A 22271-nucleotide genomic window follows, 5' to 3' on the forward strand; every position below is an offset into this window, starting at 1 on the left:
CCGTATCATTTTAAATGTGGACCTCATTTTTCTGCTATCTCTCTTGCATTATCAATTGCACATTAAAATACGTGTTATTGATAACTTTGTCTATTTTTTTAACGAATGATGTATTTAAGGCCTCTCAACATAGACCAATAGAAAAAGTTTTAAAATTCATCTTATTAAAATTCTGTTGATTGGAGTTGGAATTTAGTAACTAAACACATAATTAAAAATATGTGGGGACAAAATTAGTGATACTACTAAGAAGGAATATTGTGTAAAAACGAGTAGTAAAAACCAATGGAAGAAAGGGCGAGTTTAGTGCCACTGACATGGTGTCGGCTAACGTGAATACTTGTGTAGTACAGCTGAAACAATACTGTACACACATTATGAACAATCAAGATAATGAACAATCTCCACTCTACATATATACACAACTATAATTTGAATAACCGCAAGGATAATCATAGGAGTAATTCAGTTGTAGGAAGCATGAAGATGAGAGTGAAAGAATCAATAATGGTAAAACCAAGGGAAGAAACTCCAAGGGGCAGTGTGTGGCTCTCCAATTTAGACTTAGTTTTTCCTAACACCTACCACACTCGGTGGATGTACTTGTACCGCTGGGATGGCGGTGCCGGATTCTTCGACAATGCAACTCTGAAGGCAGCTCTGAGCCGAGCCCTTGTTGAGTTCTACCCATATGCAGGCAGGCTGAGAAAGGCTGAGAAAGGCAGCTGAGTTCTACCCGTCGACTATTCTCATGGAATTTCCACTTTTCCACTTTTTCTGGTGAAGGTGCGTTTTCAAAAAGCGTAATAGTACTACTAATAGACATCCAATAAATCGAGTCTTTAAATAATTGTGAGTAAGATTTTGATTTTGGTACATGTAGTTAACTCGTTTCAAATGCGGCGGAGTGAGCTTAGGCTTTGCCAACGAGCATCACACATCTGACGGGATCTCCGCAACCCATTTCATCAACACGTGGTCCGAAATCGCTCGCGGCCTAACCACCGTCCCTACTGTTTCCTTGGACCGCCGCGTCCTCTCGGCGCGCAACCCCCCGCAACCCCGCTTCCGCCACATCGAGCACCAACCCCCTCCGCCGCTCAAAACCCCTCTCGATGGCGATGGTGGCACAACATTCTCCACATTCAGGCTAAGCCGCAATCACATCATTGTTGGAATCTATGCCCGGTCAATGGACTTTGACCAATTATAATTTCAACGAGACATTTAATTTTGTAAAATTAAATGATATAGCGTCGATCTACGTTCGGAGTAGATGACCGTGGTATATTTATTTTCTCAAATCCGATTCCCGGTGAGTAAGAAATAATTATTTAAAGTTGTGCAAAAATTGCAAACTTAATAAGCTATGAGAGGAGATTAGGGAATAATTAAGAGAGTTAATTATCCCAAATTGAAAGTTTCAACCTTATTAAACTAGTATTTAATAAGAAGGATTATTACATGTAATAATTATAGTGGACTAAGATGGGCTGTAAGAGCCCACACGCGCGCACACGCGCGCGCCGCCCGCCCTGCCGCGAGCCGCGAGCCTCGAGCCTCGAGCCCGCGCCCGCGCTCGTGCTCGTGCTCGTGCCCGTGTCCTTGTCCTTGTCCTTGTCCTTGTCTTTGGGTGGTCTTTGGGCTGTTCTTTGGGCCTGGTCGTGGGCTTGGTGCTTGGGCCTAGTTGCGGGCTTGGCCCAAGTCTAGTGGGTCTAGTTCTTTTTAGACCACCACCGTTTCCACGTCAGCGAGCCAAGCGGGATGCCACCTCGTCAGTATGACGCGGTAAGCCAACGTGGCTGACACGTGATAGTCCACGTCGTGAACGAATCTAGAAGCTTCTAGATCAGCCTCTCTAGCTCTGAGCGCGTAACGGCTTGTAACGCCCGAACGTTACAGCTCGTAACCGACGACCGTTACGGTCTACCATTAATGACGGCCATTATGGCCGTTGACCCCCTGCAGTGGACTGAGCCTATAAATAGGCTAGCCATTCTAGCATTCTACACACATCAGAAAACTAGAATACACTCTGCATCATACACTCTCTTCTCCCTCTGCATTGTTCTTCTGTCGAAGCTCTGCCCTCTCCTCCATCCAGTTCGCCGGAGTTCTGCTGATAGCGGTGCTGCTTCATCAGAGACGTAGCCGTTTTATCTTTGGGGATGAAACGCCAATCCGAAGAGCACTACCGGGGCGTATCTCGTCTTGCGGAAAGAGGCCTCCTCGACTCGGCTTTTCCAGTTTATTTGTTTCGAATCTTCTTTGAATTTCGTTTCAGTTACTTAGTTCTTGTATTCCTTCTTGTAAGTCTATAAACCAACAATCGCAAGACGAGATATAACTTGCTTTTGAAGGAATTTGGACAAAACTGAACCTAAAACTTTCGAAACGTTTAATCACCTTTGCTGGAGATGTCGACCGAATCAAACTCTGCCGCTTCCACCACTCCGGCCACCACCGCCGCCATCATTTCCTCCACCATGGCATCCACCACTATGATGCCAACTCCCGGGCTCTATCCATCTTCATCAACAACCCCTTGGGTGCATACTACTACCCAGGGGCTCACTGGTGGATCCACCTCGAGTGGGTCGGTTGGTTCCACATTTAGTGGTTCCTTCGGATCCTTTAATGGATCGAGTGTTGGGGCCTTCGGGTCTCACACGAATGCGGGGACCTTCGGAACATGTTGTAGTATCCAAGTTCATGGACTACAAAATGGTCGACTCTAGACCGGTCATGGAACAAGTTCAAGAGTTCCAAATGATCATCCACGGACTCGTGGCTGAAGGGATGAATTTGCCCGACAACTTTGTGCGGTGCATACTCATTGAGAAGCTTCCTCCTAGTTGGAAGGACTTCAAGCACTATCTCAAGCACAAGCGAAAGAAGATGAGTCTTGAAGACTTGATCGTGAAGCTGCGCATTGAAGCGGATGTGCGCAAGATCGACCTAAAGGCTAAGGGCTTTAGCCCACTTGACGCCAAAGCCAACTTGTTGGAGCGGGGCGGACCCTCCAACAAACGCCCCCGCCCAAATCAGAAAGACAAAGGGAAGGGAAAGCAGCCTGCAAAGAAATTTGAAGGCGAGTGCTACAAGTGTGGCAAAGTTGGCCACTTTGCCAAAGACTGCCGCAGCAAGAAGAAGAAGCCGGCAGCCCACGTCGTTGAGAAAGACTTCAAGGACTGGAATGAAGATGACCTCGTTGCCGTGGTCACTGAAGAAGTCAACATTGTTGACAACAAGGGCGGCTGGTACATCGACACCGGCGCTACTGCTCATGATTGCTCCGATAGGAGCAAGTTTGCCTCCTACACCGCTGTCGAAGGGAGGAAGATCAACATGGGGAATCAAGCATCGTCCGAGGTCCTCGGCATTGGCAATGTGATACTCATGATGACATCTGGAGTCACGATCACTTTGAAGGATGTGCTACATGTCCCGGACATCCGCAAGAACCTAGTGTCAGGATCAATACTAGTTAATAAGGGGTTTAAACTTGTATTCGAGTCTGATAGGTTTGTTTTGTACAAGTTTGGGAAGTCCCTCGGAAAAGGTTATGTAACCGACGGACTTTTCAAGCTTAGTGTGGCTACGCGCCTTGTTCCAAAGCCTTTGGCTAACAATAATAATAAAGCATCTACTTCCTCTTATTTGACCGAGTCTTCAAATTTGTGGCATTGTAGATTGGGACATGTAAATTCAAAAGCCGTAAAAAGGTTAGTAAATTTAGATTTACTAAAGGCAATTGAAGTAGATACCCAAGACAAATGTGAAATATGTCTTGAGGCAAAAATGACTAAGTTACCGTTTCACTCAGTTGAACGAAGAACAAAACCCCTTGAATTAATTCACACGGATGTATGTGATTTAAAGATGGTGCAAACTAGAGGTGGTAAAAAGTACTTTATCACTTTTATAGATGATTGCACAAGATATTGCTACATTTATCTTTTAAGAAGTAAAGATGAAGCAATTGAAGCGTTCAAAAATTATAAGAACGAAGTTGAGAATCAACTTGGTTGTAGAATCAAAGCGATTCGAAGTGATAGAGGAGGCGAGTATATAGCCCCGTTTGAGGAGTTATGCAACGCAAGTGGTATAATTCATCAAACAACAGCTCCATACTCACCACAATCTAATGGTGTAGCAGAACGCAAAAATCGAACTCTAAAAGAGATGATGAATGCGTTGCTACTAAGTTCAGGATTACCACATAACATGTGGGGGGAGGCTATTTTGACAGCCAACTATATCCTAAACAAAATTCCACTCAAAGGAAAAGACATCACTCCTTATGAATTGTGGAAAGGTAGGAAACCATCCTACAAATACCTCAAAGTGTGGGGGTGTTTGGCCAAGGTGATGGTTCCCCCGCCCAAAGAAGTTACAATTGGCCCTAAAACAGTCGATTGTATCTTCATTGGATATGCACTTAACAGTAGTGCATATAGATTTGTTGTTCACAAGTCTGAAATATCGACTATTACAGTAGGAACAACAATCGAGTCAAGGAATGCCGTATTTCTCGAAAATACATTTCCCTGCAAGGACAAAGAAGAAGTCCCAATCAATTCCGAGACAAGAATTGAAGATAAGGCCACTAGTTCTAAAACAGTGGATGAAGCCACTAGTACTAAATCCGCGGATGAAGAGCCTAAATCGCGCAAGCGAGTGAGGCATGATCCAAGTGATGCAGTATTAAGACGTGGTAGTAGGGTCAGAACACCAAAAACATTTGGTCCTGACTATATTGCTTTTATGTTGGATGAAGAACCAACGTCAATAAATGTAGCCTTCGATGGCCCAGACGGGTTACATTGGAGAGAAGCTGTTCAAAGCGAAATTGATTCAATTTTGCTAAACCACACTTGGGAGTTGGTCGATTTGCCCGAAGGTGCGAAACCTTTAGGGTGCAAATGGGTGCTTAAAAGAAAATTTAAGGCCGATGGAACAGTGGATAAGTATAAAGCCCGATTGGTGGTAAAGGGTTTTAAACAAAAGGAAGGACATGACTTCTTCGATACCTATTCACCTGTAACGAGGATTACATCTATCCGAGTGCTTCTCGCGATTGCTGCATTGCACAACCTTGAGATTCATCAAATGGATGTTAAGACTGCGTTTCTAAATGGTGAACTAGAGGATGAAATCTATATGGAACAATCCGAAGGGTTTGTAGTGCCCGGACAAGAGAAGAAGGTATGCAAACTGGTTAAGTCCCTCTATGGATTAAAACAAACGCCGTTGCAATGGCACTTGAAGTTTGATAATGTGATGTTATCAAATGGGTTTAAAATCAACGAGTGTGACAAATGTGTCTATATTAAGAGCACTAATAATGGGTACGTTATAGTGTGTCTCTACGTTGATGACATGTTAATCATGGGGAGTACCACTCAAGTGATTAACGAGACAAAAGCCATGTTAAAGAGAAACTTTGACATGAAAGACATGGGTCTAGCCGATGTAATTCTTGGAATGAAAATTCTAAGAACATCCGATGGAATCATCTTAACCCAATCTCATTATGTTGAGAAGATATTGAAGAAATTCAATGCCTATGATGGCGCGCCGGTTAAGACTCCAATTGAACTCAATGTTCACTTGAGCAAAAACAAGGGCGAACCCGTTGCACAAGAAGAATATGCACGGGTAATTGGGTGCATTATGTACTTAACTAATTGCACTCGACCGGACATTGCCTGTGCCGTGAACAAGTTGAGTCGCTACACGAGTAATCCAAGCAAAGAGCATTGAAGAGCTCTTGTAAGGGTTTTGAGATATCTAAAACATACTCAAAATCATGGGCTACACTTTTCGAGATACCCCCCGGTACTTGAAGGGTACTGTGATGCGAATTGGATATCCGACAATAAGGACTCACTTTCAACAAGTGGATACGTCTTTACTATTGGAGGTGGTGCTGTCTCGTGGAAATCCACGAAACAGACATGTATAGCCCGTTCAACTATGGAATCAGAATTCATAGCTTTAGATAAAGCTGGGGAAGAAGCCGAATGGCTTAAGAACTTCCTTGAGGATATTCCAGGTTGGTGTAAGCCAGTGCCTCCAGTGTTGATTCACTGTGATAGCCAAGCCGCTATCGTGAGGGCGAACAATGGCTTCTATAACGGCAAGTCTCGACATATTCGACGACGACATAATACCGTGAGACATTTGATCACAACAGGCGTGATTACAATTGACTATGTGAAGTCAATAGATAATCTAGCGGATCCGCTAACCAAAGGGTTAAATCGTGATCAAATGAATAAGTTGCTAGAGGGAATGGGTTTGAAATCCACAAACTAAAGAATTGTCATAGTGGTAACCCAACCATGATGACTGGAGATCCCAAGAACTTGGTTCAATGGGAAAACTAAGCTATGAGAGTTCGTGAGAAACACTCATCGACATCTATTCCCTAGAGAGCAATAGAGTGTTTGAAAACTTGCCTTGTGGTGAGGATAAGTCTATGACTTTTAATGATTTCTAAGGATCTCAAGGAGATTGAGTTCTCAAAGAGACCGAGTAGGGCAAGATACTTGAGTAGGAATCACCTATGTAAGTGTGAAGTGTGGCCGCTTCAAATTACACACTTATGAATCCAAAGTGGTGTCCAAGGCCGCAAAGGACACAAAACGTGAGAACGGATGAGGTTGAGGTGTTTAAGTGTTAACACCATTGTCTCGGTGCACGCCGTGGGGGACTAGTTCAAAGCATCGCGCTACTAGGCCGCCTGTGTATCCGATGGCGTTGACTATGGAAGGTTCAAAGCTAAAAGCTACCTATCCTTATGCTTATATACCTCTCGAGGGTTGAGCTTGTGTCTGCATGCATTTGCATTTGGCTATTTCCACTCATGTGGGGGATTGTTGGAATCTATGCCCGGTCAATGGACTTTGACCAATTATAATTTCAACGAGACATTTAATTTTGTAAAATTAAATGATATAGCGTCGATCTACGTTCGGAGTAGATGACCGTGGTATATTTATTTTCTCAAATCCGATTCCCGGTGAGTAAGAAATAATTATTTAAAGTTGTGCAAAAATTGCAAACTTAATAAGCTATGAGAGGAGATTAGGGAATAATTAAGAGAGTTAATTATCCCACATTGAAAGTTTCAACCTTATTAAACTAGTATTTAATAAGAAGGATTATTACATGTAATAATTATAGTGGACTAAGATGGGCTGTAAGAGCCCACACGCGCGCACACGCGCGCGCCGCCCGCCCCGCCGCGAGCCGTGAGCCTAAAGCCTCGAGCCCGAGCCCGCGCCCGCGCCCGCGCTCGTGCTCGTGCTCGTGCTCGTGCCCGTGTCCTTGGACTTGGACTTGGACTTGGATCTTGGCAATTGGTCTTTGGGTGGTCTTTGGGCTGTTCTTTGGGCCTGGTCGTGGGCTTGGTGCTTGGGCCTAGTTGCGGGCTTGGCCCAAGTCTAGTGGGTCTAGTTCTTTTTAGACCACCACCGTTTCCACGTCAGCGAGCCAAGCGGGATGCCACCTCGTCAGTATGACGCGGTAAGCCAACGTGGCTGACACGTGATAGTGGACTGAGCCTATAAATAGGCTAGCCATTCTAGCATTCTACACACATCAAAAAACTAGAATACACTCTGCATCATACACTCTCTTCTCCCTCTGCATTGTTCTTCTGTCGAAGCTCTGCCCTCTCCTCCATCCAGTTCGCCGGAGCTCTGCTGATAGCGGTGCTGCTTCATCAGAGACGTAGCCGTTTTATCTTTGGGGACGAAACGCCAATCCGAAGAGCACTACCGGGGCGTATCTCGTCTTGCGGAAAGAGGCCTCCTCGACTCGGCTTTTCCAGTTTATTTGTTTCGAATCTTCTTTGTAATTTCGTTTCAGTTACTTAGTTCTTGTATTCCTTCTTGTAAGTCTATAAACCAACAGTCAACACCCTCAAGCAAAAATGCAATGATGGTTCGAATTATACCATGTACGAGGTGGTGGCAGGCCACGTGTGGCGCTGCGTCAGCATTGCCCGCGGCCTGCCACCAGATCAGGAAACGAAGCTGCAGTTACCGGTGGACGCGCGGCAGAGGCTACGGCCCCCTCTCCCGCTTGGATACTTCGGGAACGGGATCTTCTACACCGGCGCATTTGCTCTGATTGGGGAGCTGGAATCGAAGCCGTTGAAGTTTGCGGTGGAGAAAGTGCACGAGGCAATCGTTAGGGACGATGCATACATGAGGTCTGCTATGGATTACTTGGAGTTGCATTTGCGAAATGTGGAAGGCATTGTTCGCAGCCAAAACAATGTGAAATGCCCCAATTTCGGGATAACGAGCTGGGTAAGGCTGCCGGTTCACAAGGCGGAATTCGGGTTGGGGAAGCCTGTTTTTATCTGTCCTGGCGGAGCTCTCTCAGAAGGAAAGAGTTTTCTGTTTTCTGATCAGGAAAATGAAGGGATCGTGTTTCTTGCAATCACGCTGCACCAACCACATATGGAACGATTTCAGAAGTTGCTATACAACAACGATTCATGCATCATGTCTAATATTTAAGCATTCTAGTAATAAGTTCCTTCTTTTTATTGTTCACGGTTGGTTAATGTGTGTCCATGTGTGTTTGTACTACTAAGAATTGAACTTCAACTAAGAAATGTTTTTATTTGAACTCATCTACTTATAGTATTTGACTATGAGTATTTTCTATCTCTTTTTTTTCCTACCTTTTTAGTCATGATAATAAAATCTTCTCTTCTATAAATTTCAAAATGAGACATCTTGTTAACTAAAAATTACTCCATCCATCCTATTAATATTGAAGCATTTATTTTGAGAACAAAGATTAAGAAATGAATACTATTACTATTTAACAAGTTAAGTGGAGTGTACTGAGAATAAAACATGAAAGAGAATAAAGTAGGAACATTGTAAAAGAATAAAGTGAAAGAGATAAATGAGTTATATTTTGTAAAAGAAAATGACTAAACTTTTAATGGGACAATCGAAAAAAGAATGAAACGGAGAAAATATATTGTTTTATAGGATTTTTAATTAATAATTTATCATGGAAATATTATGGAGTGGTAAATGAGAAATATGTAATGCTTCGTGCATTTCTAAAAAAAAAAATAGTCTCTTTTGTTATTTTCATTGATTCTACAAATTGGTCCACATCCAGTTTTAGAACCATGTTCACAACTCATAACCCTTATATATCATATCATGTTTATAGTAGTACATGAGAGTGATCAATTGCTAACTCATCATTTAATTTCTAACTACAACTAATTTAAGGCCATAGAATTTTAGAAACGTGTAGTCTACAATTTGTCACGTGTAATTTTCTTTTTTATTAATTAAATCGAAAAAGATAAAAAAAAAACTCCAAATTAGGGTTTTGGATGAAAATGTCAATATAGTATTCCGAAAATATAAACACAATGCTTTGAGAATGTCAACACAATGATTGAAGAATGTTAACACATTGCTTATATTGACGTATTTTATATAGTATGTTGAAATTTCTGCTATACGAAAAAATTAAAAATTTACGAATTTTTTTTCAAATTTTGACGTCGGAACATATGCTTGTAGGATATCGTTGGAATCCTTATAAAATTATCTATAATTTGATATATGTTATATGAATTTAAAGTTTTGGGATTTCTTTTAAAAGTTAGTTATAACTAATTTTATAGTTAATTGACATTAATACCCCTTATTGATATTTTTTGGAATTAATTCTATGGCCTTATTAACGTTTTTTTTTATCGTATTGACATTTCAGGGTTGATGATCTAAGCCTTTAATTTGAATATCTAATGGCTATTATTTAGTTGTAATTAGCAATTAAGTATTGAGTTAGCAATATAACACTCCCCTAGTAGTACATTATGCCAAATTTCTCAATAATATTTTTATTATTTGACGGAAATGATAATTTTATGTGCGGTTCGGTTAATGGATAAGTTTTTAAAAATAACTTAAAGTTTATATTGGTTTTTCTAGTGCTAAAATTTATCAGGAGATACTACTATTGGAAAGTACTTCATACTCCATGTTTTATTAAAAAACAAACGTTTTCCTTTGTGGATTATCCCATAAAAAAATTACACATTTCCTAAAATGAAAATAATATTATCTCTACTTTATTCTCTCTCCACTAAATTTATAAAATAACAATAAATAACATCCACCGAAAAATAAATATTTCATATTTATCAGGACGAAGAATATAAAAGTTAAAAATTATAATATTTATATTTCATATATTTATATATAAAATTTACTTATGTACTACCCCTGTCTACAAAAATTGACCAGTTTTATCATTTCTGGTCGTTCACCAAAATTAGACTAATTTATAAATATGAAAAGTTTTAAACATTAAAATACTATTCCATTTGTCTCACTCTAAGTGGAGCATTTCTAATTCGCATATTTAAGCACAGTTTTTTAAGTAAAGTGGAGAGAATAAGTAAGAAATGGAGAAAAAGTAGAAAGAACGATGTTTCCATATTTAAAAATATGTCATTTAGATTGGGACATCTCAAAAAGGAAAATGTATGACTTAGAGTGGAACGGATGGAGTACTAGCAATATGGACCTCACAATCCACTAACTCTACTCGTCTCTTATTTCTCTCCGTTCCATAGTAGTGGAAATATTTTTTTCTGGCACGCGATTTAAGAAAAATTATGTTAAGAGAATTAAGTAAAGAAAAATAAGGAGAAAATGAAAAATGTAGAGAAATGAAGAGAAAATAAAGCTAGAATAAAGTAAGTGAGGAAGAATGTGTTAACTTTTACTTTTAAATAAAGTAGGAGAGAGTAATCAATAACTTAAATCTTATAATAATAGGATATAGGTTAAATACAGTATATTTCTATTTAAGCGTGCTCTTCTTCGCCTCCGTTCCAGTGTCGTTGGAGTTCTTTTGCGCACGTTATTTCTTATTTTATGTTTATGTATCTTTCTACTCTTTTCTATTTTGATAATTAACTTTAACTTAAATGTAATTAAATCAAAATTTTTAAAAATAATTTGAATTTAATTTAGTATGAAATATCTTATCCAAAAACTCAAAATGAGATAGATTTTGAGATATCATTAGTGATATTTTGGATTTTACAAATTAGAGATTGCCATTGGCGGATGTCGGTGACGTGTTGGACTTTGTTGGGATGCTAGCAGTGTTGTCAAACGGGCTGCCCGAGACTTGCACATCTTTCGCTTCCGATCATAATAGGCTAGGCTTTAATTATATTGTAATATTAGACTTGATTCGTGTATCGGGTATTACGACTTTTACTTTGAATTTATTCTTTGGATAGTCATTGAAAATAATTGCTAAATAGCACAAAAGTTTATTAGATGTCTCGTCTATATTTTCTTAACTTAATGTAAGATTCTTTCATATTTTAGTGCCGCTTTGAAATATCTAATATTCGTTGTATCGTGCTTTTATTTAATGTTGTAAAATCCTTTCAAAGTTTTGGGTTGTTACACACTTTATACAAAATACACATATTATACATACAGACACACTTCACACACTAAACACTCTACACATGCTATACACAAAATACACACAAAATACACAAAATACACTTAAAAGTATTTTCTAATAAAGTTTATATTGATGAAAATTTTGATAGTTCATGTTTAGTTAATGATAATTTGATAATTCGAGGAAAAACTGTTGGCAAATTGGTTCGATCGGTCTCACTGTTGTCATTTTTAAATGTTGTTATCGACGCATATTGCCATTGTTAATCCCTTGTTTTTTTTTTGTCGTGCAACTTTATTCACGTGTATTGTCATGTTTTCATAATTAAAAATAATCCTTTTGGAAAATGAAACTATAAACATTCCTTATCATTTCCAGAGAATTAACGCCTTGGGCTTATCCTCATTCTTTTCATTCTCCTTTCAAGAAAACTAAACCAAAAAAATGGACGGAAGCAGCGTATACCAAAGCACAACCAGTGAATCCAAATCGATCACTTCGCCGCCGGGTAAGAAGCTCCGCCGCGTAAAACTAAAAAAATGGATTGGAAGCTAATTCAATTCCAAATTTCATGTTTGATAAAATGAAGTAGTAATTGATATGGAATTGAATTTGAAGAATTTGTGCGCACACAGTATACACAAAATACACACTCACACACACTTTATACAAAATACACATATTATACATACAGACACACTTCACACACTAAACACTCTACACATGCTATACACAAAATACACACACTGCATAGAGAGTGTGAAGTGTCTGAAATGTGTGTAGTGTGTGAAGTACGTGCTGTGGATATATAGTGAAAATATTTAATTTTATAACTGTTTGGAATTCTAATTTTCTACTTTTGATATGGAATTCAAATTTTGGAATTGAAAGATTTGGAATTGCATTTCAATTCCAAATCTATGGTACCATACATTAAATTTGGAATTAAAGACTCCAATTCTAATTCCACCCCTTCAATTCTTCTCAAACATAGGCTAAGTGACATTGCAATCAAGAATTATAGGTAGATAGAAACATTTTGTTCGTGAATTAATGTTGCAAAATGGAGTTAGTTTAATTCAATTCATGGTTAGTTATTGGTTTCGGTTCTCTTTTAAAACTGATGTAGCCGAGCGAGCATAGGTTCAATACATGGTTGTAAATACTACAAGGAGGTCATCCACGAGCCAATTTGTTATAGGATAAGAGTGGCTCATGAAGAGACCGATTTCAGTTCTTTTAACATTGATAAAAGATATTCTTATATACTTTCTCCATCTCTGAAAAGTCTGCCACTACATTACTAGTTATGTGGACCTCATTATCCACTAACACTATTTCTACTAATCAAATGTTTATACACTCTTTGTCCCAAGTAAAATACTCAATCCTTAGGCGACACGTGATTTTATGCAACTTTATTTTGTGTGTTAAGTAGAGAGAATAAATTAAGTGAAATAAATGCATATATATTTTTAGTAATCAGTCATCTTGGTTGAGATAAACCAAAAAAGAAAAGTGGTCATTTTCAAGGGGACGGAGGGAAGGGAGAGGAGTCTGCGGAGTGTTTGAGGGAAAAGCCCTTAACATCTGGTGCTTTTTGTTTGTACTCGATGAAACGCTACAACAACAACGACAAAGGAGTATGGGGGGCACCACCCCCAGACGCGTCGCGCCGCTATCAACTTTCTTTTCGTCGGGATTTTGGTGGCCTGAATGGACAGCCGTTGGATGAAATCGATTTGGATGGACGACTTACCGAGGACCCACCATCGGGTGACCCGGTTAACGTCAAGTTGGATCGGCTTCTAGACCGATTCGATAAACTGGATGTATGGAGGGATGAAACGGACCGGAAGTTTGATAATCTGGAGCCGATGATGACGCACGAATTCGAACCGCCGCCGGGTTATGGGGATGGTGAGGAGTTTGGGGAGGATGACGGTCGTCGCCGACGATCGTGGGACAGAGGGCAGCGTCCCCGATTTCAGAATTCTGGTCGCCGGGACAATAGGAACCGGGACAATTGGGGTACCGACTTCTCGCGCAATAGGGGCGGAGGATTTAACCCTGGGTTCGACAGGCCAGCATCTTGTTGGGACCCCTGCAGCGTTTTCGCAGGGATACGCAACCGTTTGAGAAACCACAACGGGTTAAGATGGATGCACCGAGGTTCGATGGATCAGATGCGACGAATTGGGTATCCCGAGTTCAGTACTATTTCGATCATATGATGATGCCAGAGGCTCAACGTTTGCATTACGCAGTGATGCTTTTCGATCCCCCGGCGGCGGAGTGAGTGTTTAATTACTGCGCAAATAATGACTTTGTAACTTGGCACGATTTTTTGGAGGATGTGAGGCATCGTTTTGATAGGCAGAGCTTTAAGAATTATTTTGGCCTTATAGAAAAGTTAACACAGACGGGGTCGGTTCTGGATTATCACGACACGTTTGAGATGAACCTAAACCGGGTCCAGGGCATTCCCGAGTCAGAGCTATTTACACTATTTGTTGCAGGTTTAAAGCCAGATATACAAAAGCGGCTGCACCTACATCGCCCCTCATCCTTGGCTGAGACAATGACGCTCCCTTTGGAGCTGGCAGATTCACAGATTGACCGACAACAGATTCAGACGACATCTAGACGTCCGTGGCAGAACCGGGACAACCGTAACCAGCCACCCTCGACCAAGGGTCAAGGAGCAGGTCAAGCCGTTACACATGGGCGTTCCTCAAAAGTGGAGCGACCGCCGTTGATTCAAGTGTCACAGGCAGATAAAGCGGAACGTGCACGGAAGGGCCTTTGTTATTACTGCCCCGAGAAGTGGATTATTGGCCCTGTTTGTAAGCAGCGCCACCTCTGCTTTGCGGAGGATTAGGACGACTTCGAGGAGGACAATCTCGAGAGGCTGGCGACAGAAGAGCTAGCGGAAACAGATATCACACACATCCATACGATGAAGGGCAGCCATAGATCACGTCCTCTCAAGGTTATGGGGCACATTCAGGGACGGGAAGTGAGTATTCTCATCGATGCTAGGAGTGATAAGGATTTTCTCCACCCGGGGATTGCAGAGAGTTTACACTTGCCCCTATCACCAATTCAACCTTTCCGAGTCATCGTCGAGAACGGCGAATCGCTATTATGTTCTTATATCTCCAAGCAGACGAAACTAGAGGTTCAGGGCACTACTTTTCTGGTTGACCTCCATATTCTGCCAGTACATGGGCCGGATGTGGTTCTCGGGATGGATTGGCTGGAGTCGTTGGGAAAAGTGACAGCGGACTTCGCAGGAAAGACCTTGGAGTTTGTTCAGGGTGACAAACCAATAGTTCTCCGAGGCGTGCTTCCCCCCCGCGTCGCATGACTCTGCACTCTTTGGCGTCTCTTATGCCATCACGAGACACCGTTGACATTTTCGAGTTGCTGCTGCTGGACCAGGAGACTGCGTATCCTTCTCCGACTGAACCGGAAACGTTTCCCTCTGATCTGCCATCAGGTGTGGGGCTGGTTTTGGATCAGTTTCAATCAGTTTTTTGGCTGCCAGATGGGATACCTCCTAAGCGTCCGTTCGACCATCGAGTGCATATGCTGCCAGGTGCGAAGCCCGTGAATGTACGCCCCTATCGATACCCTTATTTTCAAAAGAATGAGATCGAGCGCCAGGTCAAGGACATGTTAGATCAGGGGATTATACAACGCAGCAACAACCCTTTCTCTTCTCCAGTGCTTTTGATTCGTAAAAAGGACGGTACATTCCGCTTTGCAATGACTATCGGGTGCTGAACAATGCAACGGTTCCCGATCATTTCCTGATACCAACGGCGGACGAGCTATTCGACGAGTTGGGGAAGGCTCGGGTCTTCACTAAATTGGATCTGCGCTTAGGGTACCATCAAATCAGAATGCATGACGAAGACATCTTCAAAACGGCTTTTCAAACTCATGATGGTCACTTCGAGTTCTTGGTGATGCTCTTTGGATTGACAAATGCACCGTCCACGTTTCAAGCAGCAATGAATGCCATATTGCAGCCTATACTGCAAAAGTTTGTTATCGTTTTTTTCGACGATATTTTAGTCTACAACCCCTCGACTGAGGAGCACGCCCGTCACCTCGCGGCAGTTTTGGGAATTTTACAAGACAACAATTTCTTCGTTAAGTTATCAAAGTGCTCTTTCTGCAGTTCTTCGGTGGAATATCCGTGGAATTTAATCGAGGATGGAGCGTTGAAGGCTGATCCCGACAAAATCAAGGCGATAACGGCATGGCCGAGACCCCGAACGGTCAAGCAACTTAGAGGATTTTGGGGTTAACTGGATATTACAGGATGTTTGTCGCTGGGTATGCCGGGATTGCAGCGCCCTTGAACGAGCTGTTAAAAAAGGATGTGTTTGACTGTTCTTCTGAGGCAGAGGCGGGTTTCCAGAATTTAAAGAAGGCAATGACCTCAGCCCCTGTATTGAGACTGCCCGATTTTGAACGGCCTTTCTGCTTGGAAACTGATGCTTCCGATTGGGCATTGGAGCAGTTCTTTTGCAGGATAATCACCCAATCACTTTTTATAGCAAGAAGCCGGGCCCACGGCGTCGAGTAGCTTCCACGTACTACAAAGAATTGTACGTGATTTGGAAGCGGTGCAGAAATGACGGCAATACCTCTTGGGGCGTGAGTTCATTATTCGCAGCGATCAGAAGAGCCTAAAGGAATTGCTTCAGCAGGTGATACAAACTCCAGATCAACAATTATATGTGAGGAAACTGATGGGTTTCAAGTTTAGAATTGAATACAAGAAAGGCGCCTCCAACTGTGCAGCAGACGCACTCTCGCGTCGCGATGGTTCGCCGGACAGCGGTGTGGGGAGCAGTGCGAGTTCCAATGAGACAATGGGGGACGATGCTGAGTCCTCGTGTACGTTATTGGTGGGGATCAGTCAGCCGGTTCCCAATCTGATCGATTTACTAATGAAGGAGACAGCCTCATCACCCGAGATGCGCGAGCTTACAAAGGAGATTAAGGAAGGGCGCTCACCGAGCCATTTGTCGTGGGTGGATGGTTTGGTTTATTATCATCATTGAATTTATGTGAGCTCCCGCTCATTTGCTAGGGCGCCATTATTGGCGGAGTACCACAGTTCGCAAGCAGCTGGGCATCCGGGCTTCGAGAGAACGCTACGACGACTATCGGCGGAATTCTATTGGTCGAATATGAAGAAGGAAGTGCGCCGTTTTGTAGAGGCTTGTGTGGTTTGCCAAACTACGAAATATTCGACTCAAAAGCTGGCGGGATTGCTGCAACCGTTACCTATTCCGTCACAAGTGTGGGAGGATGTGTCGATGGATTTCATCACGGGCCTCCCTCCGTCGCGGGGTTATACGGCGATTGTGGTGGTGGTGGACCGTCTATCTAAGTATGCCCATTTCGCGGCACTACCTACTCGCTTCGATGCTTTGAGGGTGGCTCATTTGTTTGTTAATACGGTGGTTCGGCATCACGGTTTCCCTAAGACACTGGTCTCAGATAGGGACTCGGTATTTTTGAACAAAATTTGGGAGGAAATTATGCGGCTTAGTGGGACCAAGTTGAATTTCTCTGCTGCTTATCACCCGCAGTATTTGCGGGCATTTGCGGCGGACCGCCCTTCAAAGTGGACGAACTTTCTTCCTTGGGCAGAGTTGGCCCTTAATTGCTTTCATCACGCGGGGTTGGGGATGTCCCCGTTTAAGGCGCTTTACGGCAGAGAACCTCCAAGCGTGATCTTTGCGCCTCCTTCAGCGGCAACGCCACCTTCGCTGGCCGAGCTTATACGTCAGAGGAACGAGCTGTTAGTTGAGCTCCGTCGTAATCTTGAGAGGGCCCAGCAGCGCATGCGTGATTCGGAAAATAAGCATCGCCGCCATGTGGAGTTTGTGCCTGGGGATTTGGTGTTGCTTAAACTCCAGCCTTATAGGCAGCATTCGGTCGTCCGGCCTCTATCGGTGAAGTTGGCCAGGCGCTATTATGGTACAATTAAGGTGCTTGATCGCATTGGAATTGCCGGAAGGGAGTCAGATTCATAATGTCTTCCATTTCAGGGAATAGCGCAGCCGCGCCGGCCGATCTGCCATCGGATTTCTTTGGTGGCAGGACCATTGTCTATCCGGTTCGGGTTTTGGATAAGACGGTGTTATGGCGGGGGGATCAACCCCGGGAGCATGTGTTGGTTCGTTGGTCAGACGGCTCGGCTTCGCCGACTTGGGAGCCGGTGGATGTGGTGAAGAGGAATTTTCCGAATGTGCTCCTTGAGGACAAGGATGTTGCTATGGAGAGGGGGGTTGATACGTTGCCATCGACCGCACAACAGCAGCAGGAGGCTGAGACGGAACAAAGGAGTACAGGCAGTGGACAGGGAGAGCTGGTAGAGGCACCAACGGCAGGTAACGAGGCTTCAATCGCGAAGACGGAGCCCAAGCGAAACGTGAAGCCTCCAAACAAGTTCGGCGACTTCGTCGCCAAATAGTTATATTTTCGTAGTTACTGATTTATCTTTTATTTTCGGTATTCTTGTGTCGAGCTTAATTATAAGCTCCGTCTGGTTTTCTTGTTGGTTCTTTCCCGATGTTTAGGATTAGGTCGAACCAAACCTAGGGTCCTTAGTCTAATAAGGCTATTTTGTTCATAATCTTCTCATGAATGAAATTAATATTTGCCCAACATCTCGTTGATATTTTACAAACCCTAGGAAATCCTAGAACACCGCCGACCCGAAGACGGGCGCTGGAAAGTCAGTTGCCGTCGAGAGGAGTCTGCGGAGTGGTTAAGGGAAAAGCCCTTAACAGCATCACACAACAGACGGGATTTCTGGAAACAACTTCATCAACACGTGGTCAGCAATAGCCCACGGCCTAACAACCGTCCCACCTGTTTCCTTGGACCCGCGTCCTCTCGGCGCGCAACCCCCCGCAGCCCCGCTTCTGCCACATCGAGCACCAACCCCCTCCACCGCTCAAAACCCCTCTCGATGGCGATGGTGGCACAACATTCTCCACATTCAGGCTAAGCCGCGACCACATCAACACCCTCAAGAAAAAATGGGGTTCGAATTATACCATTTTTCGAGGTGGTGGCTGGCCACGTGTGGCGCTGCGTGAGCATTGCCGGCGGCTTGCCGAGTGATCAGGAGACGAAGTTGCAGTTACCTGTGGACGCACGACAGAGGATACGGCCCACTCTCCCGCCTTGCTATTTCGGCAATGGGATATTCTACACGGGCGCATTTGCTGAGGTTGGGAGATGGAATCGAAGCCGTTGAGATTCGCGATGGAGAAAGTGCACGAGGCAATCGCTCGAATGGACGACGAATACATGAGGTATGCTTTGGATTACTTGGAGTTGCATATGCGGAATGTGGAAGGCATAATTCGCAGCCAAAACAGTGTAAAATGCCCCAAATATCGGGATAACGAGCTGGATTAGGCTGTCGTTAGTGGATTTTGGATGGGGGAAGCCTTTTTATGCTGAACCTGGCGGAGCTCTCTCTGAAGGGAAGAGTTTTCTGCTTTCCGATCCTCAAAATGAAGGGGGTGCTTTGCTTGCGATCACGCTGCACCAAAAACACATGAAACAATTTCAAAAGTTGCTATATAACGAAGATTCGTGCCTCATGTCTATAATTGATTAATGTGTGTTGAAATTGAATTTGAAATACGAATTGTTTTCAATTTAATTCCTACGACCTCAACATCCAACTATTCCCACACTCCTTTCACTTCACATTCACTACCTCACAATCTCAATAGCATAGATATATACAAATACTTCTCAGCTTCAACAGGCAGTGGTATAACGTCTGTCGTCGCGATCGGAGGCGGCGGAGAAACGGTGGTGTGGTATTAGTTATTGAGAGATGGAGATTCTATTTAGGGATTTATCGGGAGAGGGATGGGGGAAATGGCCGACATCTCTCATCATTTAATCATTTGGGCTTGGAGAGAGTAAATTGGATTCATAGGCCTCCTTCAGCCCACTTTCATTTGGTTCACGGAATTGGAGGTGTGGAATTGGAATTGAAGCATTCAACTCCAAATCCAATGTTTGGTATTATAAAAAATTTTGGATTTAGAATTAAATTCCAATTCCAAATCCTCCAATTTCACAATTTTGAATTCCATATCTAAAGTAGTGGAATTCCAAATATTCACACTTCACACACTACACAAATTTCACACATTACACACATTTCATACCCTATACACATTTCACACACTACACAATTTTCACACGCTAAACACATTTCACACACTACACACATTTCATACCCTATACACATTTCACACACTACACAATTTTCACACACTAAACACATTTCACACACTACACACACTTCACATACTACACAATTTCACCTATTTCACACACTCACACATTTCACATACTACACAATTTCACACACTTCACACATTTTACATACTACGCACACTTCACACACTACACACATTTCACAAACTACACAATTTCACACACTACACACACTTCACACACTACATACACTTCACACACCACACATTTGAACAGTGTGTAGTGTGTGTAGTGAGTGAAGTGTGTGTAGTGTGTGAAGTGTATGTAGTGTGTGTAGTGTGTGAAATGTGTGTAGTGTGTGAAATGTGTGAATTTGTGTAATTTGTGAAATGTGTGTATTGTGTGTAGGGTGTGTGTATATTTATCAAACATGTCAATTCAATTTTATATAAATTCTCATTTTACCAAACATAGGATTCGGAATTGAATTATAATCTTCCAATTCAATTCCATAGAATTTCAATTCCAATTCAATTCCAAAGCCTAGGAGGAAAAAATCAATATCGTATATTAAATTATCATCAAAGGTTATTGGATAAAAACATATTTCAATTAAAGGTCCTTTTACACAGTTTTCGATTTCATTTTTTATTTATTCAATTTTTGCTTAACAATAATTTTAATCAATTTAATATGGGAGTTGTGGATAGTTAAGGGGGGCAGCGGAAGCACGCATAAATCGATCACATAATAATCCTGATCTATTTAGCAGATTATTTAGATAAATTCTATTCGCGCAATTATCACATGTATCATGCTCATAACTTGAATTCATACACGTTTTAGCATAATTGAAATCCTAAAACATGTTCATACGGAGTTAGCCAATTTACCTTTCTGATTCTCCAAAGAATCGAAGATAGTTCACGCTTCTCCACGTGAAGATCTTGATTACTAGACAATGAATCTTCTGACTGGTTCCTGGACAGTACGTTGATATCAGTATGGGCTGATCTCACCAAAGTACAAGGACTCGAATAATGGAGGATAGAAAAACTGTTCACGGAGGGAGCTGAAGGATGAAAATTTCGCCCTCTCCTGCACACTGAGGGGGGGAAATTTTAGTCTCTAAAATTGTGTGTCTTCTGTCTCCTTTATTCTCCTATTTATATTAAGTCACACATTGGGTCCAGTCAGGAATCTATGGAAGGCTTTGGATATGGGCCCCCCCAATTAGCTTTTCTCTAATTAAATTGAACCCACAATTTAATACAAGCTTATATTGGAATATTACGAACAGCCACTACAGAAGTAATATTGTACTCCTCATCCAAATCCGAGATTACAAGTAATTTGGGTTTCCAATATTTATTAATATTTATTTCCCGCGCTTAAGATAGAAACGTTCATTAATTAATTAGTGTCTGCTATGAACTTAATTAATTAACATATTTACTCCAAGTGTAGACTCAGCAAGAAACACTTATTTATTATTCACAGAGTAATCAAACTTCAACTAGCTAGGTTCCGAATAATAAAGTCCTCGTTTCGAGCTCCTCTTGTGAACGTTATCAAATGAGACTCAGCTCGCACACGATTCAATATGATAGCATACCTAGCACCTCTAGATATTAATCTACACTACCGAATATGCCAGGATTCTTGGGTTATGAAAAACCTGCACCTATTGGCAAGTCAAAGTAGTGTTCAATCAATACCGTATGCTCATTGCTAACGTACATTGATTAAGAAAAAAATTATCAAGACCTCGTCTTTCAGTAGATAGCATAAAGACTTGTCTTGCTATTAGATCCAATTCAATGTTATACCACACCAACGTCATCTTATTTCATTAAGGCTTAGAAATAATCGGACTAACATTGCAACCTTTCACGATAGGTAGTCTAGGCCCATCTAGGTTGTGAAATTCTTATTTTCTTTGTTCAGAACTGACCGTGTTACCTTACAGTGGACGACGCCCACAACTGGTCTACTAAAACAAAGACTTAGACTTTGTTACGTTGATTATACATTTAAATATGCAATAAACATCCATTAAATGTAAAACATAACAACATTACGACAAAAATAATCTGTTACATTAATTGGAAAATAAACTATAGACTTTTGCAGTATCCAATCACTCGAAATGTGATTTCTAGTATACAAACTCTAACAGGTCCTTGGCCCGGTGAGACTAGGGTTTCTGGTCACTAAGTTCAATGGTTTCTCCGTTGTGACTGTTGGTAGAAGCCGTTGGTAGATCCTTGGCCCGGTTAGTCGTCGTTGCGACCTGAGCCATAATTGTTTCTAGCCCATGAAGCCATTAGATTAGATTTAGATCTTACTTTGCTCTTTTTTTTAGAGTTCTATTAGTTGCAACACAATTGATTCTAGATTAATTAAAGAGGGAATATCTTTTTTGGTCTATGAACTTTGTCAAATTATCATTTTAAGTTCGTGAATTTTGAAAATATCATTTGAAGTCTGTCAACTATGAG

General features: G+C 41.9%; 1 protein-coding gene and 2 pseudogenes across 1 annotated transcript; all 3 read left to right on the forward strand.

Moving 5' to 3' along the window:
• The first annotated feature begins 507 nt into the window (after positions 1 to 507).
• LOC125194714 (rosmarinate synthase-like) lies at positions 508 to 8674 on the forward strand. The gene is made up of 5 exons (XM_089056558.1): positions 508 to 721; positions 787 to 803; positions 884 to 1124; positions 3230 to 3385; positions 7909 to 8674. Exons 1-5 carry the CDS (start codon positions 508 to 510, stop codon positions 8535 to 8537), a joined length of 1257 nt encoding a protein of 418 aa, XP_088912684.1. The 3' UTR covers positions 8538 to 8674.
• A 4429-nt stretch (positions 8675 to 13103) lies between these two features.
• Positions 13104 to 14371, forward strand: LOC148927334 (uncharacterized; annotated as a pseudogene).
• Positions 14372 to 18165: 3794 nt separating this feature from the next.
• On the forward strand, positions 18166 to 19153 carry LOC125194715 (shikimate O-hydroxycinnamoyltransferase pseudogene; annotated as a pseudogene).
• The last annotated feature ends 3118 nt before the right edge of the window (positions 19154 to 22271 follow it).

This window comes from Salvia hispanica, chromosome 4, assembly GCF_029641045.1.
Source record: "Salvia hispanica isolate PSC_SH4W2 chromosome 4, Shi_PSC_v1, whole genome shotgun sequence".
In the NCBI taxonomy this organism is placed as follows: Eukaryota; Viridiplantae; Streptophyta; class Magnoliopsida; order Lamiales; family Lamiaceae; genus Salvia; species Salvia hispanica.